This window comes from Diceros bicornis, chromosome 7 (assembly GCF_020826845.1).
Source record: "Diceros bicornis minor isolate mBicDic1 chromosome 7, mDicBic1.mat.cur, whole genome shotgun sequence".
NCBI classification, from domain to species: domain Eukaryota; kingdom Metazoa; phylum Chordata; class Mammalia; order Perissodactyla; family Rhinocerotidae; genus Diceros; species Diceros bicornis.
Genome location: NC_080746.1, coordinates 77741884 through 77761692, shown reverse-complemented (window position 1 = coordinate 77761692; position 19809 = coordinate 77741884). Strand labels below are relative to the sequence as shown.

Genomic DNA, 19809 nt, shown 5'->3' with positions numbered 1-19809 from the left:
TGTACTCCATATACATAGAAATATTCACAATTATAGTCATGCGCCACTTAACAATGGGATATGTTCTGAGAAACTCGTCGCTAGGCGATTCTGTCATTGTGTGAACATCATAGAGTGCACCTACACAAGCCTGAATGGTATAGCCTACTACACACCTAGGCAGTAGGGTACTAATCTTATGGGACCACCATTTATACGTGGTCTGCCATTGACTAAAATGTCGTTATGCAGCACATGACCATACATAATTTCTCAACGTTTAATCTTATGATTATTAAGTGACTTTTCAGTATTTTCTTACCTATTATAAGACAAAAGTCTATTCAGGAGCATACTAAAAAGCAACTTCTAACCTACTTTCACTTAACAAATTCTTATCATACTCGTATCAACAAGTATTAAGAAAAGATGACTCAAAGAAAGACAATGACGGTGTTTCTATAATAACAAAAATCATAAATTTTAGAACCAGAAGGGCTTAAACAATCATTTTAGAGATGAGGCCCAAAAAGATTCACCACTTGCCTAAAATTATATGGCTGGTTCCTAAGAATCAAGGCAGGACTAGTGATTCCCAGAGCAGTACTGGCTTATTTGCTATACAACATATTAAGGAAAAATAAAAATAAAAACCTGGGCATAATCTAATTAAAAATATAAAGCAAAATTTTTAATAGTAACATATTTGTTTCACTGGAAACAAAGTCATTTTCTAGACACACATATTAAATAAATTGTTTCCAGTACTTGGGTGCAAATATAAAACCTAATATAAAAAAATTCTTAGTCTCTACTGCAATAACATATAAAAAGCATACAAAAAAGCTAAGTACAAAGAACTGATAAAAACCAAGATTTTAAAAATGAAATCATCTATATGTCTATAGCGGGAATCAGCAAAAACAAAGGAACAGACACCATCATAAACCTTTCATGATAGATAATGCTTTAGCCAAAAGATAGCAGAGCACCATATAAATTTCAATTGTCCAACTCAGCTAAGTCACAAGTAAAACACTGCTCTTAGGAAATAGATATGGAAAATGAAAAGCCAATCTATATTAAATTCCAAACAATATAAAAATCAGGAAAAGAGATTTTTCAAAATGGTCACTGCTGCAATATCATGTAAAGCTCACGAAATAATCTTAGAGAAGTATCTTTTAAGATGGAGGTGAGCCAGCCCCGGTGGCCTAGTGGTTAAGTTCGGTGCACTCGGTTTTGGCGGCCCAGGTTCGGTCCCTGGGCATGGACCTACACCACTCACTTGTCAGTGGCCATGCTGTGGCGGCAGCTCACATATAAAAAGAGGAAGATTGGCAACAGATGTTAGTTCAAGGTGAATCTTCCTCAGCAAACAAAAAGCTTGGTAAAATGGAGGTGAAAGGGAAATTATAAAAACCTGATATGCTATCAATATACACGTTCTTGAAGGGGAAAGAGTAAGGGAAAATTCCCAAAGATATATAAATGGCAGAGATGATAATATTCTTGACTCAATTAATAGACTAATTTCCAATAAGGAAGAACAAACAGAAAACCTGAACTTTTAGGCAACCATTCCAACACAGAGAGGGAGAAGAGAAGGAAGTGAAGAAAAAAATGCAAAAAATTCACAAGGGAAGAAAAACAAATGACACAAATTTCAAACACACAAACACACACACAGTGTCAAAGATCATCTTTGAAATAACCTGAGACAGTATTAAGATGAATTGTAAAATATAAAATGTCTCATAAAGGGGTAAATAAAGGAGGTATTAAAAAGAAAGCACAAAATAAATTATACCTTACAATATCTGACCCTACTTATCAATAATAACTTCTTAAAATTATTAATTTTTAACTAAATAACACAGATGAGAATAATAATTAAAAGTGTGCTTTGGTCTGGGGCTTATCTGATACATTTGAAACTCACAGGAATCACAGTAAATCAAAAATATGATTTAAGCAAAATATCTTGGATAAACCAAATTTAACTAAGCTATGTCATTGTAATTAATGAATTTCAATTTAAAAAGAGTATACTGAATGACAGCACCAACCAGCATTTCTGTTATCAGTACTCTGCACCACAGAACAGCATCACAAAAGTCTTCCATGAAATAAAGCCAGAGTACATTACATTAACTGCTATCACAATGATGACCCAAGAGAGCACGTCTACCGCCCAAGATCCCCGTGATGCACAACTGAAATGTATAATTCTGCAGCCTATGCTACTCACCTTGTCTTTGAAGATATGTGGGTTTTGGTATATAAAATCTCGGTAACTTTCTGTTCGTACTTTGTCCTAGGGTGGAGAGAGGAAAACATTGTGTTTACAAGCTAGTCTGAACAAACAAAACTTTTTAGGAAGATATTTGCTATTTTATCACACTTTGCTAGCTTCCATAGCTACTTTTTGCCTGAAAACCAAGCTTAATTTTTTTTTCCTAAAAGAACACAGTAAATAATAGAAGTAGCAATAACATACAAAGAAAACATTTAAGAACATCACTGAAAGTCAAGTATCTAAGTTCTTAAAAATGTACACATTTTGGTCTTGACATGCATTATCATTATAAGACTTCAACTGATAATTAAAGCTAAAAGAAGATGAACATGATGCTTTGCTCCTTTAAAAAGGGCCTGGAATCTAGAATCTGACTCCGTATAGTACAGCTATGTTAAAATATACAAGAAAAAACCCAAAATTGATAAATGTGTGTTATAGTTACATATGCACAATGAAGCTCAATTGAGCACGGGTTTTCTAAGAAAGTCATTGATCAGCACCTATCTGACTTATAATCCTGTTCTGTTCTTAGAAATGTCTGTAGTAGGAAACAATGCTTACAAGCCTACATCATTTGAGCCCTGCAGCCCACATTATGAGATGTCTACACCCTGGAGCCTCACGTGACCTGTGACCAACGCAGGCACTGAACGCTAACATTCATGTTGGTTCATGAACAGAGCTGATTCCCTTTTAAATTACCTCAGTTGAGACACACATACTGACAGCAAATTTAGCAGTAAGGGGCTCTGCTGCCAAATGAGTAAAATGAGTATGATACAAAGGCCTCAGACTGGGAATTCCAGTTTTGTGTTTCACGCCAGGTACAAAGAAAGCAGTTACACAAATGCTACAATATCAAAATTTATACAATCCATACCCCTCAAAAAACATTTTTATGCCAATATCGGGATTTACAAAAAACATATACAGGAGGTCTTAAATTAAAGAGCAAGTTGTTTTACTTAATTACTGGATCTACAAAAGGGGAATTCCATAATTCATTCCAGGCTTTCTAATAAAATTATTTTTAAATGCTTCACAAACAAAATTTTAAATCAGCCTTATTAAATCTTCCCCTGAAAGTTATTTTAAGAATTACTGAAAGAATCTAATGTTTAAGTAAATTTACACATATAATTAATTTTAAAGCTATCTTTTTAAAAAAAAAATACCATTTCATACATTTTTACCATTTCTATATTCTTCTTACACCATAACCAGTGATTTCTGCTGACGCAGCAGAACCTACAAAGGGTGAGCATCATCAAGGAGGCCGTCCCTCGGAGAGCTCCCACCAATCCCACTGCCTCACCATGGCTCCCACTTAACCACTAGCATCCCAACTCCTGTTCTAAGTCCACGCACTGCTGGCTCAACTTCTATCCTTCATCCAGGCTTTCTACGTATCCACCTGCTTTTGTTCATAGGCTCACCCTAGAACAATGAAATCCAAAGTATACCAAACATAGTGCCTCAGACATAGCAGAGCTTCAATTTAATAACTGAATTTTTTAAAGAAAAATTCACTAAACATGAAAATGCAACCCAATAAAAGACTAGCCCTCATAACCATTTAAAAATATTTACTCTAACAAAAGATTAATGCTTCAATACAAAATAAGGTAATAAACAGAAATTAAAAATTTATCTTTTGCACCAACCTATTAAAACTAAAAAATACAAAAGAAGAATAAAATTAGAGCTCCAATACTAAGAAGCAAGATAATCTTTTAAGACCAGTAAAGTATCATGGAATTATTCCTACAAATATAAAAAAAATTTTAAGAATGAGACTAAATACAACCAAAAAGTTATCTACTATAAATTTTACATATATAAATAGCAGTAAGTTTTAAATGCATAGGCTCAGGAAGGTGGACAGAATGCATGAGTCAGCTGCAGATTCAATGAGGAGAATGCAGTAAAGAAAAATTATTTAATGGTACCACAATCTGTAATAAATGTTCACCAGGATGAACAGTTTTTTTCTTGGAAAGAGAGGGTGATGCATCTCAGATTTATAACATTAGATAACAATGACTCTTCTTCAGAAAGATAAAGTGGTAAAGGATTTTTGAAAGTTCTTGTAATCTAGCCCTCTATCAGCTATATCTCTGGAATTCAAAAAAGTTATCTTCATCTTAACTCCAGAAAATAAAATCACGAACTACCTTTATTTATAACTATAATCACAACATATGCCAAAATGGTGCCATTAAAATATGAGACTAAGCAACAAAAAATCCAAATAATATTCCTATAAAAGCAAGACCATTTCTAAGCATAAAAATAAGTCCTGTATATATGGTTGCTCAATTTTAAATTATTTATAAAGATCAGGTAAGATTCTGATAGCATTGTTTTGATAAGAAACAGAAGAAATATTGCTTGATATAAGGCACATTTCATATTCATCCACTTAGCAAAATAAAAAATGGATACATAGTTCTCTTTGAACGGAATATATCCATATTTCCTATGAACACTTAAGTCATTTCCAAGGAGACGTAATTACATTGTATAACAACTAAGGGGAACTAAGGCATGGATAATTATATTAATAAGTATTCTCAAGTGATTCTCTAGGAAGGAAAAGATAGCACTGGAAACTTCAAGCTGGAACTTCTTAAATCTGTATGTACCTCAAAAAGACTTAAAGATATCTGATCAGGTGTGAAGATCCTCTAGCTACTGATATACAGTGTCCAGGTGTGGAAATAAGTACTCAAACTGGATTGCCCTGATGATGTACTGAGTACACTCATATGTACTATCTACTGGGAGTCTGTCACCTTATCTGTCTGAAAAACCCAAAACAATTTCCATACCAAAGGCATTAAAGGTTCATGCATTTAAATTGATGGGGTAATTTAAAATGACAAACATGGGCTTAGATTAAACTCCTTTGAAAAAAATATTCTAGAAACAATAAAATTTTGACAAAGAAAACGGAGTAATTCAATTTCTTTTAAACAAATTCACTCTGGACTTAAAATAATTTATTACTTATAATAAGATAACTGCTATTTGTAATGCTATGCCATTACCCAAGTGACAACAAAAAGCACAACCATGACATGTCATTAGCAAAGAAATGGCATGACACTGTTTTAAAAGATCCCAAGTAACCACAACTATTATTAATCAGCAAACTTTCACTCTGTGATCCTACAAAACTGACTCAATAAAATGTATACACGTTATTAAATATCCCTGGTTATTTTAAATGCACATGCTTCAAAGGAACATAGTCTTAGGGCTTCCACAAAATAAAACAATCTTTTGAGGAAGGATTTAGGAAGGATTTTTTGTTTATTGGTTTTAAGAGAAGAAAAGGCACTGGCATCTAAAATTCAGAGATAAACATCTAAAATTTTCAATAATTTTCACATTCTAACATTTGCTTCACTCTAGTTAGGTATTTTCAGTTTTACTCAATTAAAAAATAACAACTTGCTATGTTACAATCTACAATATAATACCTGAAAAGGTGTATGACTATTGGTTATAGCTAGAAACCTACTTTATATTTTATATGAACACTATCATTATAGATTAAAACCAAATTTAAATATCTGATGCGATCAACTGAAGAAATTCCTCTATATATCAATGATTTCAAATATAAAAAAGTTATACCATAACAATTGTGAGAATTATTTATAATTAAACTCTGTACCAACGAATTATCTGCCCACACTGAAGTCAGTATGGCTATTTAAAACGCTAAAATAAATCATTTCCTTCGTACATGAAAAGGCAAATATATAATTTGTTCCTCCTTAATAGCTGTTCTTGAGAAGACTAAAATTGTCAGCAGTTGTGTTTTCCAATGTTCTATTTCAAGCAAAAGTAATTTCATAATAAAGACTAAGATACTCCTACAATCTTTTCAACACAAGATGAGCTATCAAGTACCAAAGAGATTTAAAAAGCAGTTCTTAAAAAAAAGAAGTTCTCCTACAGCATAAGTATTAAGAACCTGTTTTATTCTATTTTTCCTTTAGGATGGATTTGGTGTATTTGTGCTCTTTTCTAACCTTTAGCATTTCTTCATGTATCCCATAATGCCCATATGAGCTGAAATAAACACCATCCTCATCCGCCTGGAGGTCTGCAATGGCAGTAGTAGATGACGAGCAGCTTCTGACATCTGCGTTCATCACAAAATCCTGAGCAAATTGTCTGTAATCAATTTGAAATACACCCTTGAGACAGGTTTATTGGACCATGAAAAAACCAAAGGCTAGAGGTTGAGAAGAGAAGGGGGAGGGAGTGGAGTGTGATGAGCTTCTAAATCACATTCTATCCTAAGTAACTGAAAGCTCCCCCTGCTGGATCTTAAGCAATGGTATATTCAAACCCAGTGGTAAGCATTCCTTCTGCAAACCACAAAACACTGTCAACTACAGATTATAGCTGTTTACATCTTGCAACTGAACAAAATAAGCACATTATCTTTATTCAATTATATTACTTCTATTTTCCCAAAATCCTATTTTAGCAGTGAGTCAATGTAGTATATTTCAGTGCTACTAATATTCTTTAAAACCATATTATTTCATGGAAGGGTTATCTGAGCAGAAAGTGGAACCAAATTGAGAATTATTTACATACACCAACATCATCCACTCCATCTCTAAAATTCAGTTCCCTCTCTGATAACGACACATTAAGAATGACAGGGGGCCGGCCCAGCGGCTTAGTGGTTAAGTGCGCGCGCTCCACCGCAGCGGCCCAGGGTTCGCAGGTTCAGATCCCGGGCACACACCGCTGCACCATTTGTCAAGGCACGCTGTGGTGGTGTCCCATATAAAGTAGAGGAAGATGGGCACAGATGTTAGCCCAGGGCCAGTCTTCCTCAGCAAAAAGAGGAGGATTGGCATCGGATGTTAGCTCAGGGCTAATCTTCCTCACAAACAAACAAACAAACAAACCTATACGATATGCATTGGAGAAAAGTGCAAAAAGGCAGATAGAGTTATTGTTGGTTAATAGGTTACCCAGCATAGAATCTCAGAAACAGGGAAGGGGACCTACAATCAGCTATACTATCTTTCCTGCTGGACATCCTGGCAAACCATCAAGTGGGTACTCAGGCAATAGCAACCGACTTACAAATCTAATCGGTAAAGCTAGAGGTATACTTGGTAGAAATGCAGAATCTCAGGCCCTACTCCAGACCTCCTGAATCAGAATCTACAGTTTAACAAGATCCCCAGGTGATTCGTGTGCACATTAAATTCCGAGAAGTACTAAGCCAGTAGAATGCCAATTTACTCACTGGAGAAAATAGTCCTATGTATCTGGTTTTCTGATTAAATACTACATCATGATTATATTTTGATTCTTTGAAAACAAAAATTGCAACCATGTATTTTCCCCAAACCTAAAAAATATTAATCTCTCCACTTTAAAAGCCTAGGAGAGGAAAAGTAAAATGGAGAAATCTATTAGAAACATGGTTAATTCAAAGGAAGGCAATATCAAAAACAAGAGCACTCAAGAGGACAACACTCCTCAGAACAATTACCACTAGTACAAAAGTAATTATAAAGAAGTCTATGGGAAACAAATAAAACTACAGAAGTTTATGTTAATCAACTATACTCACAACATATAAAAATGCTACATATCTTTAGTATTACTAAAATTAAATACTTGCATTATGCTTTGCAGCACATGAAATGTCTTCCCATATTCTACCTTGTTATTAGCTGTATTATTTTAGGAATCTAAACAATTAATTTTCTATAAGATTGATTAATTACTTCATTTTTTGTAGATCCTCACGTGCTCTAGCTAACGCAGCTTCAGCAGACAGTGCCCTGGCTTCCATATGTTTCAATTTTTCAACAGCAGATGTATTATCACTGAGTCCATTGGGGTACGAGAACTGGACTGACACCGGTTCATAAAGATCTTCTACATCTAAAGAAATAAATGGACATTATTATCAGGCCATCTTATAACAATGAAGCACATGTAAGCTAGGAATAAGTATATGCTAAGAATAAGTATATACTAAGAGCCTATTATGCTACCAACTGAGAAAAATTAGTAAAAGTACTTTTAATTAAATATTTACTATCGAAACTGTTTCATTTTGAATTTAAAGATCATGCTGTTAGTCTAAGTTTTTCATTAACTGGCTAAATTGAACACATATATAAACATTAATTATACTGAACCAAACCCAGGAAGAAACAAAAAAGTAGAAGAAAAAACCCTAATATTTATTGATCACCAGGTATCTTTCAAGTACATGCATTACATCTCATTTTATCCTCAAAACAAACCTATTTATCCCTATTTCAAGGTATGGGAAAAATAAACTTCAGAGAAATTAAGTGACTAGCTCAAAGTCATACACTGTGTAATGAAGGAACTAAGACTGGAGCCCTTGCCTGCCTCCTAGCCCATGTTCTTGCCACTCCGGAAGGCCACCTCTCAGCCTCTGGGTCCTTATCCGTAGAGTAACAGGTATGAAATTTAGATATTCCTTAAGGACAGTATGTAGATAAAGAATTCTATACATTCAATAACTTTTTCACCCTGGGTAAGGAGCAGTGCAACCTATACACCAACATCTTATTTCTGACATTACTAAATATCCTAATTCCTAATATTATTAAAAATTTTTGATTTAAATTTAATTTCACTATATATAAATCTTTAACTTCTACTGCAGAACTCTGTAAATGGAAGTTAATATATGGAGTTAGTGAGTTTTACAAAATCTCAATGTCCATTTACCAGTCTAATTAACTTTCTGATCAACTTAAAGCAATAAAAACTAAGCAGATTTTATTTTCTCCTCAAGTAACAGCACTGGCGGAAATATGACTTTATTTTTCCTACTCAGTTTTCAGTTGAGACACTTCTCTCGAGTTGGGACAAAACAACTAAGCTTAACACACAAGACAATATTATAACTTAGAGATCAGAGCCTAAGTTGAACTTCTTGTTATAAAAGCAGTGCAGGGCGCCACTGATCTCTAGTCAGTCTCGCAGAATACTGAGTCATTTTTAAAAGCTACAGATTCATTCACTATTTAATTCACTGAAAATGAGAGCAACAAAATATTTCCAAACTATTTCAGGATGGTGTACCATAGCTTCCAATTCCTACTACAACTACCATTGTGTATCTTGTCTTCCAAATTCTTCAGACTGTTTGCAAACCACCTTGTTAGTTTAAGTTATGGATTAGAACTGAACAAAGAAATTGGTTTCTTTGTTTTGGCAAGTTTCTGTTTTGCTTTCTGCTCTAAGAAAAGTTAGAATAAAAACTTTTAGCATTAATATGTAGATAATCATATGCTAAAGGTTAAATGTATAGATTTGAAAAGGAGAAAGGATTCAGTAAACATTAAGATTCATAACCGTAATTTATCAAAACAGTCCAACTCAAAGTCCTAAACCATATTCAGAAAGACGAATTTCCACATCTACATTCTGTCTCAGGAGGTTCAAATCACCTGGATACTTCATTTTGGCAGCTGAGAACTACAAAAGACGGCCAATTTATCAGAAAGACGTAACAATTATAAATGAGTATAAACCTCACAAAAGAGCTCCAAAATACATGAAGCAAAAACTGACAGAATTAAAGGCAAAAACAGACAATCCTTCAATCACAGAGATTTAAACACACCCCTACCAACAACTGAGAGAACTAGATTTTAAAAAATCCAAAAAGACATAAAAGATCTAAACAAAACATTCAGTACCTTGAACTGATTATTTAGAGAATACTGCACCCAATAACTGTATCTTGACACTTTTCAAGAGTACTAACCAGTGATTTTGTAGAATGTCTCACAACCTGGGTTTGTCTGATGTTTTTTCATGAATGGAACGAGGTTGCACATTTTTGGCAAGAACAGCAGAGAAATGATATGTCCTCAGTGCATTATACCAAGGGGCTCATGGTGTCAATATGCCTCATTACTGGTGATGCTGGTTGTGATGGTGTCTGTTGGATTTCTCCACTGTACAGGTAACATTTCCTCTGTACTTAATAAATTTCTAGGAGGACATACCTTGAACTACACAAATCCTGTTTCACCTTAGATTTTTGCCCACTAATCTTAGCATCCGTTGGTAGACCTTTTCTGCAAGTTATTACTGTGGTGTTTGCCTAATGGTAATTTTCTATTTCTTTATTCCTCAACATTTATTGATAGGAATTCTACTCTAAGGCTAAGCTGCTCCCTCTCCATTGATTTATTTGGTTGATTATTTATGTCAGTATGGACTCATGGATATTTATTTTATCCTGTGGGTTAAAACCCAATACTATTATTTTCTGTGTTGCTCAAATTACCCCAGCTTTGGCCACTAGGAGTGCCTTCAGGTGGGCTCCTGTGTTCTTTTGCTAAGTCCTTTCCTCCTCCACTTTTTCTTTTTAAGTACTTTCTTATTTTCCGGCACAAGATGTCCCAGACTCATCTTGTATTTTTCCCTGCCCTGTCCATGGAATCAATCACCTCTCTAAAGAGCCTTGGTTCCTTTTACTGGAGAACGGTGTTATAAATCAAGATCTGGGCACTAGTTATGCTCATTGCTACTGGGGTTTTTCTAGGCCCTCTCAGCAAAGAGCTAGGAAATATACATATGTATACTCACCCACATGTGCACAAAAATCTGTATTTCTGTGTGTGCCTATTTTCTTAGTTACCTCCTTTACTAGTTTAGTCATCTTTATATCCTCAATGCCTAATACTCAGCAGATGCTTGATAAATATTTACTGAAAGACAATGGAGGTGAAATGGTCAGTAATCAAGCCTGGAGCCAGGAGAAAGATGACTTTATCTTCCACCTCTCCCCACCAATGGCCAGGAGTACAGACTGAGAGAGTGTGGGCAGTGCACTCAAGAGCATGCCCAGTTCAAGTTCCACTTCCTTTACGAGGCCTCTTTGTCCCAGATCTCAGTCATGACTTCTTCACCTAACCTCCTGCAGAACTTATTTATTTACTAATAACAATAAATTCTCCTTTCTAAGCACTTATCCTCTGACAGATACTATGATAATGTGTATTATCTTTGTAATCTTATAATGCAGATGTCATTATCACCTTTTTACAAATTAAAATTAAGGCTGAAAGAAATTAAGTTTCTATACCGTTGGAGAGTTAGAGGTCAAGACTGACCTGTATCCACAGTGACCAGCACACAGCACTCAGTATCTGCTGATCTGAGTAATCTCTTCCTCTTCTGAACTGCACTACCTTTTCTACTTCTCATGAAACTTACCATATTTGACCTTATAATACAGAATAGACATTTAAAAACAAAGCACTCCTATTATTAGACTGTGGGCTTTCTATGGGAAGGACTGTGACATTCATTTCTTCATGTTCCTAAAGCATTTAACATCCTACTTGCATCCTGTGAGTGTTCAATAAATGATTTTGAATTCAGGAAGAAGTCATAAAGAGCACCTAGTGGGCCCTTTATCATTTATCAAAGAGATCACTTTGGTCACTCTGAGGAGACATGAGATTAAAGAGAAGTGGTAAAAAAGGGACAGAATCAACCTGGCACTCACCAAATTTTAGAGCTAGAAGGAATCTCAGAAATCTGGCCCTAATTCCTCACTTTATAAATGAAGACTTAAAACCAGAAAACTTAAGTGCTTTGCCCAAGGTCACACAGCTCCTAAATGCCACATTAAAGTTCTTACTATTGTACTACATCACACTGCCACACAACTTAATGATGGTACTTTTCAAGGAAATGAGTGGTTTTCCACCGTTCCTGCTAATCAAAGAACTGCTCAAATAGACACTGTCAAACTATCTCTGAAGGTACATATCTGTTTAGAATGGTCTTGTTAATCTGAAGAGAGCAAGCCCTTTATCTCATCTGACTGACACAAGAAACTTGAAAGAAGGTATAAATAAGAAAAAATAGCAGACCTATAAAGTATTTATAAGAGGCCAAGAGAATTTTCACAAGATCCCTGTTCAATAAGGAACGAACCAAAGCACAGGGCAAGTAACTAAGGAAAAAAGCTATAGTCAAGAAATGAGAGTGATCCTGCCAAAAGGGAGGCTTAAGTTAGTGTACCGGGACAAGCAAATGGAAATTTGAGTAGAATCTGAGATACATCAAAACAAAATCTCAGTAAAGTAGATGTCTTAAGAAAAGTCAATTATCTGATCTGAATATATGAGATAAAAGCAGCAAATATTATTAAATCTATTAAATATTAAATCTACTGATTTAAAAATGTCAGTTAATTTAAATGAAAACTTTAGTCAATTTTAATTAGACTAAAAATCAACCTAACAACTAAAAATTATTCTCTCCAGTCTCCCTACACTTCAAAACATCTGTACACAATGTTTAAACAAGCTCATATTTCCAAATTCCTCCCTCATCACTGTTAATGTGACTATCAGTTTTTAAGTGACTTAACTTTCCTATTGAAACTAACTACCTGATGAGATCTTTAGAGAATTAATGAGATGATAAATTTTCCTAGAACATCTAACCACTATTTTGCCATAATACATTAAAGTGGATACAATATATTCATCTTACCAAATTGAAGTAAAAGGTCATCTTCTAATACTGGCTTCAAATACTCTTCTTTCTCCCAAGGCACTGGGTTGTATATAGAATTCATATACTCAACTGTAGGATTCTGGATATAAAATTAATTACATGTTTTTCCACTGCATATAATCACAAAAGCCCTCTAGCAAAAACTAGGAAAATTAAACAAAAAAGGAAATCATGTCTACATTACACAAAATCTCTATTTAAGGAGTCTATGTTCATCTGTCATTACATTAACTTGATTGGATAACTGCTTAATTAATGGTTTCAATGCACAGTTTGATATTGTTTGAATTTGGGGGAAATGGAAATATAAACATTTAAATAGAAATAGAAAAAAGAACCACCAAAGTACTTAAAACCACACTAAAAATTATTTCTGATTTTCCAGAAATACCATCTATCAGTATTTCCCTTTATCTGACACTGAGTTACTTTTTCACATAACACTGATTCATCTCTTATACGCAATTAAAAACGACACTTGTTAAGTATGGTGTGTGTCCATTTACTTGGTGCTGTATGTTGCACTAGCTCCTAATGTGCATGATTTCCACAATATGATGAGTGCTAAATTTAAAACAGTTCCTTATATAGCAGCTCCTCATGTTCTTTTAAAAATCAGGGCATTGACAGTCATTGCGGTATTTCTTTAGTTTTTAAACAAAACTGTAAATTAAGCTACCAACTTACCTTAAGTCTAATAAAATTTATTAGTTTAATGTATCCATAAAATTCAAGTCCTAAAGGGGAAAAAAAAGATAATTCACTTATTTTAACATAATATGAGTTTTGTTTAACTGACCTGCTCTATAGATGCTTCTTTGGTTAAACAATAAAATATTTCTGTCCTATAACTACCACTTATAATATTTTGAATTTCTTAAGAACTAGAAACAGTAACTTTGATACTTCTGAATATTTTAATTGAGAAACAGCCATAGATGACAAATTTTTAAATGTTTTTCTTACCTTTTGGAAAATTAGAAATTAATTTTTAGAATTCTACTCCCATTTGTCAGAACAACACAAATCAGGAAAATTACGTCCTGGATTTTACCAAGTATTTGACAGTTGATTTTAGAGCTGCAAGTTTCTAAATCCTCAATTTTTATGGTGCCTACCAAAGTGTGGGGCATACCAAATTTATGGCGCCAGGACATGCAGTATACAAAATATACTAGCTTTTACATTAAGTTAAATGATGCAAACTAAAAAACAACAAGGCTTATTATCTGGTTATCATATCTTTCAAGAAATGAAGCAGCATTTAAAACAAGAGAAAACAATAGCATATCCTACCACCTGGGTATTATTTGTCATGAGAAATGTTAGCATACAAAATATTTTATATGCATAATAGCATACAAAAACTCCTATTTGGCAAGTGAAAAAAATACAAAATTATATTTAAAGTATGATTCCAATTCAGTTTAAAAATGCACATTAAAAACATGAAAAGAAAAAAACCAATGAGACTAAGTTATTCACGTCTTAAAAAGTAGTTGCAGTTAAATTTATGGCTTATAAACATTACATCAGACGTTTATCTAACATCCTTTCTAGTTGTTAGTAAATACAGGGATCAAAAAACCCATTCTGTATTTAGTTAATTTTAGTGGAACAGTGCAGCTCTTCTAGACCCGTTTAAAGAAGTAGAAGGCTTTAATTGTAAGGCAAGTATGTTTAAACAAGATTCAAAAGATCATCTAAATATCCTTAACTTCATCACCCCTTTCTCCATACTCTCTTGCCAAACTCCTTATAAAACTCAACCTTGTATGCCTTGAAGTTCATGTTGTATAGCTTTGACCTGATAAGTTGCCTTTGTTTCATAATGACCCACCTCCTTCTCCAAAGTCCACCTCTACCCTTGCTCTAATTCTATCTACTCTCTTGATGTCTTTAATTCTAATATGATAAAAATGCAATCACATGCCAAGGTTTTTTTTTCCTTTTTAGTTGTGAAGCCAATATAAGCTTTAATACAGTAAATCTTAGCTAGAAGAATGACTTATAATTAATCTCTCCTTAAAAGCCACTAGTCAAAAAGACTTTATTTTCATAAGATAGGTTGTTGCTATATGTTTCATTATATTGGATTTATATAGAAAAGGAAAGGTCTGGAAAAATATAAAGTTTGAACTTAAATTTCACAACTAAAATTTTCTTTGTTCTAAAAAATACTCACCATGTTTATGGACCATGTTATCAATACTAAATTGATGCTCAGACTTACAGTGTGAAAATGTTTCTTCAGCAGATGTAAACAACCTGAAAAATCAAGGAATAGCTTCATGTAATAGTCCCCCAAGAAGTCTAAACATTGATTTCATGTTAAATATATACTTTTCCCCCCAACTCTGCTGGTTTCTAGTTTTATTTCCAATTAAGAGAAAACAACATGCCTGTAAATGAGAGGAACCCAGAACTTCTAAAGGGAATTGGTATTTCTGAGTTCCACTTTACATCTAAACCAAACTAACTACTACCCTTTAAATGTCAAAGCTGATTTATTTGCCAAATGATAGCAATGAATTTCTCAAAAGGCTTTTAAGAAAGAGAACTCCCCTTGATAGATTCTGTTTCCCTCAAGACATGAAAATTCCCTACACAAGATTCTTCTGTCCTTTAAGCATCAACTCTGCTTTCAGAGGCTTTGAAGTGGCACAGCTCAAACTGCTTTTAGAAATAAAGCATAAAATGTCATTTTACAGCTGGCATATTCCCAAAGTGCTATATTTCAAAAGTGATCTTGCAGTGTTCCCAAAGTACTTGCACTACAGACACTTCGAGGACCCTCTTTACTATGTGACCTGCAAAACTGAAGGACACAAGAGACAGGAACACCCAGCAGAGAAGCTGCATCCCTCTTCTACAGGCCCAGCATATATGCAGCAGTTAGCTTTCAACAAACGTTTACGAGACAGGTTATTTTTGCCGTATTTATGCAGCCTATCATAAAGAAGTACATCCCCAATGCTCAATAAATATTTCATGACTAGAGTATATGTAGATGTTCCATATCTACCCAAATGAGGCTACACGTGAGAACAATGACCAATCAAGAGGAGCTAACACACCGCCAATGAGCACCAGGTCCAGATTTAGGGGAAACTGGAAAATGTGTATTAAAGTAACACCTGCCAATGCTAACTAGGCCTCCTTCTTGCCCACTTGGCCAGGTGAGGGCCCAAGTCAAAGCTTGTTGAGAAGAAGAGGCAGAATGCTAAGTGGAAAGAACATAGATTTGGATATGACAAACCAGAGCTTAGTGACCTCGAACAAGTTATTGATATTATAGTCTCTTTTTCCCTAAGTGAAAAAGGCATCAATTGCTTTCCCTTCAATAGGTGGGGAGCCGTTACCTAAGAAAAGTGATTCTTTCAATGGCTCACTGGAAACATTACACCTGAGAAGCCCTCTGCTTGTCAAAAAATCACAGAATGGTAAAGCTGCAAGGGTCCTGAGGGATCCTCTAGTTTCCTGACTCCAAAACTCGTGATTCACTGGAGTCACCTCTGACAGCGTCTCTATAAGAAGACAGGACGCCTGGACCCCATCCCTGATTTAGGAGGACTGAGGGGCAGAGCTCAGCACCTGCTGGCTTGTTTAAGTGTCTCAGGTGGCAAAGGCGCACAACCAGAGTTGGGAACCACAGATCCAGTCCCAAACCCTCTCGCTTTACACGCGGGGAGCCTGAGGCCCGTCGAAGGGCAGTAGTATCAGGCGGCTTCAGGGCGCGGCTCCTCCCTCTGTGACTGGGGGGTCTTCCTCCCCTACAACCCTCGCTCGGCCGCTGGGCCAGGATTCGAGGGCAGGCCGCCGCGGCGACCCCACTCCACACAGGCACGCGGCCGGCGCCGCGCGGACGCACCTGTCACAGAACAGGCAGGGGGTCGGCTGCTTGTCGTGGGCCGGGCCCGCCTCGTCGTCGTCCGCATCCTCCCAGGCGGCCTCGTCGCCGCTGTCTGACAGCTCTGGCGGGTCGTCGTCCTCCTCCACGGCGCCCCGGCCGCCTAGCACACGCACACGGTCAGGGCTGCCCGACACCGGGGAGGGGCGGCGCCCGCTCGCCGCCGCCCTCACGACCACCCCCGCCCTCCCGCGGGCCCCCCGCCCGCCTCCCCGTCCCGGGGGCGCAAAGGGAGGCGCGGCCTGTCCCCGGACCCCCGGCGGCGCGGCCTGCGGCTGGGCGGGCCGTGCTGCGGCGCCCGGGGTACCCACCGGGAGCGCCCGACGCTAGCGAGCACATGGCGGTGGTACCCGGGAGCCGGCGCGGTTGGGGGCGGGGACCGGGCCGGGCGGCGCGCGCGCGGCCGCCGCCAGGCTCTCCGGGCCGCGGGGACGAGCACGAGCAGGAGCGCGCGGCAGGGCCGGGCGTGGGGATGGCCACGGACGCCGGGAACAACACAGCGCGCGCCGGCTGCTGAGCGCTTCCGGCCTCGAGGCCGCGGCGTCCGTCACGTGAGCTAGGTGGGCGGGGCGACAGCCCGGGCTCCGCCTCCCCCTGCCGCGGGGTTGACGCAGGGCGCGCTGGGTGAGCGCCGTAAGTTCTCTGAGCGTTGCGAGCGTGGACGTGACTGTCGTCTGCTCCTCCGGCTGCGGGGCCTTGGCGGGAGGCCGGCCGCGCGGCCCTGAGCCCAGAGGCGGAGGCGGAGGCGCCGCAGCGGTTTCGCTGTCGGCATCGCGCTCTCAGTGCGTCCCTTACTCGAGGGATGAGGGGTTAGCGGAGGGACGACCTCCCGCGGCGCCCTCCGGTGGCGGAGGAGGCGGAACGCAGGCGAGAGCCTGGGACGCGACCGTTCCTCGCTCCGTGTGCCCGCGGCCTGCAGCCGGGCGAGGGACCCGCAGGAGCCGGTGCGGGGCAGAGGCCACCTAGGGCCAGAGCCCCGCGGGCTGTTGTAGCGACTTTAGTCTGTCAGGTAGGTGGTTGGGTGAGAGCGTGGACTCTGGAGCCGGCCCACTGCGTTAGAATCCTACTGTCACTTTCTCACTGCGATCTCGAGCAGGTCGCCTGACCTCTCTCCGCCTCCACCTACTCACTGCAAAACCGGGAGAACGACGGCACTAACGGATAAAATGAGTTAGTTACTGCGTGCAAGGTGCTTGGACACAAGTGTTCATTTTACTTACCCTAAACAATGGGAAGCAGTTGACTTATTTGGTTAACCAAGGGAGTGATGCTGTCACGTGTCTCATTTTTTTTTTTAACTAGGTCGGCTTACTATGGCTTCAGATTTTTTATGTTTTTTCCAGATGTGTTTAGAAAGGAACATCCTGGCTGTTGTGTGGGGAAGAACACAAACGTTCCCATGCCTCATGCCTTTTTTCCTTTCCTAATACATATTCAAACCATGGAATACTTTGTTGGGTAGGAGTGGGCATCAGTCATTTCAGTAGGTAATGTCGGCAGCTCTAGTCCCAGAAGCTAGTACTGCGCCTGGCACGTGTTTATCCAATTACATAGATGACCACGGCCTACTAGGCTCTGCATAATCCTGCCTAACATCCATGTCAACCCAACCCCTTGCCCTGGGTTCCCCTCCAGCCTTTTATTTGGTGCTAATCATTTTCCCACCTCAAGGCCTTTGCTAAGAATGTGCTACAAATGGAAAGGCTTTCCTCAGACCACCATCTCAAAAGTAGGTTCCACTGTCCTTCCAGCAGCCCTCATTAGTTTCTTTCTTAGCATTTACCATGTGCTCACTTGCTTTTTTATTTCTTTTTTTGGTCTCTCCCACAACACTGTGCCATGAGGGTAAGGGCCATGTCTCTTTAGTTTCATTTCTCTGGCACATAATACATGGCCTAGCTCATGTACTCAATAAATTTGCTGAGTGAAAATGATGCCTGGTATTATTGCTAAACTCTTAAGAATGTAACCTCCTTCCTTAACTGTAAACCCCTAGAGGACAGGACCCATCAGATATGAGTTTTGAAGGCCCCTTACATTCTAGGACATTGCCAGAATATCTGCTGGCCCCAGTGGGTTAGACTTGTTGTTCACTGATGTATTCCCAGTGCCTACTGCCCAGTGGCACATAAGAGGCATTCAGTAAGCTGAATGAATTAATGAATTCAAGGCCTTTCATTAGCTGGGCCCACCCAACTTTTTCTTCATCCTTCCAACATAGACTCTCTTCAGCAAGGCCCATCTTCTCCCTGTCTGTATAACATTTGGAGGGAAACCTGCTGAATCTCTTAGTAACACTCAATCATTCAATGTTGACAGTAAAAGAAGTAACATCTGCTCTGGAGGGGTGATGGGGCCAGAATCCTATCCCTTGAAGTTCACATTTCACCACAATGCTGGGCTTGGGAGGAGGCTGTTTTTCTCTCTGTTCTAAAGATGAACACAGACCTGGCCCCATCATCCCACTTCACTATTGAAAGCAGAATAGAATGTTCAACAAGACTTGCCTAAAGGTTTGTAGGCAAGGAAATAACAGAGAGAGAATAACTTAAAACTGTCTACTGGGTTTAGCTGCTTTCAGAACCTACAGCCCTCCCCCTTCCCAAGAGCTTCCTCACTTCTTGGAGCCCATGCTTGTTACCACTGAAATAGGCTGAGGCTTTTCCGAGTCCAGCCCCAAGGGAACCCTACCTGACAGGAGGAAGATGTTCCATCTCCTTCCTAAAGCCCACATTCCAAGATCCCACCTCACCCTGGAATATGCCTCTTTCCTGGGTGACTGACACTGGGAATGTCCACTCCCTTCTAAGGACATATACCCCCTATTAAGAGGGATGGCCTTTATCCTCCAGCATCTACTGAAGCTTGAAATGTGCCGGCCCTACTGCGGACCCTGTAAAACATTGACTGAATCACTCAAATCACTTTGTTTCCCCCAGCTCAAAAGTTAAGACACCTTTCACCACCATCCTTTGTTCCATGATAGAAATTAACAGCGTGTGCTCCTCTTGGCTTTAACCCTTCCTTCTGCATCTTC

At 38.4% G+C, this 19809-nt stretch overlaps 1 protein-coding gene across 9 annotated transcripts in view; it reads right to left on the bottom strand.

Moving 5' to 3' along the window:
* The window catches only part of PRMT3 (protein arginine methyltransferase 3), a 129370-nt gene extending 112155 nt beyond the window's left edge, over positions 1-17215 (bottom strand). For 5 of the 9 annotated variants that reach the window (XM_058546137.1, XM_058546139.1, XM_058546138.1 and 2 more), the window contains exons 1-8: positions 17084-17214; positions 16734-16875; positions 15048-15130; positions 13550-13599; positions 12839-12941; positions 8056-8215; positions 6325-6469; positions 2231-2296 (exon numbers count right to left, since the gene is read on the bottom strand). In XM_058546137.1, coding sequence (XP_058402120.1) covers positions 2231-2296; positions 6325-6469; positions 8056-8215; positions 12839-12941; positions 13550-13599; positions 15048-15130; positions 16734-16875; positions 17084-17111 — 777 coding nt within the window. In that variant the 5' untranslated portion in view covers positions 17112-17214. Of the gene's footprint in view, positions 1-2230; positions 2297-6324; positions 6470-8055; positions 8216-12838; positions 12942-13549; positions 13600-15047; positions 15131-16733; positions 16876-17083 lie in introns of all 9 variants that reach the window. The other 4 variants (XM_058546136.1, XM_058546141.1, XM_058546143.1 and 1 more) reach the window with 2 other exon arrangements.
* Positions 17216-19809: the final 2594 nt, after the last annotated feature.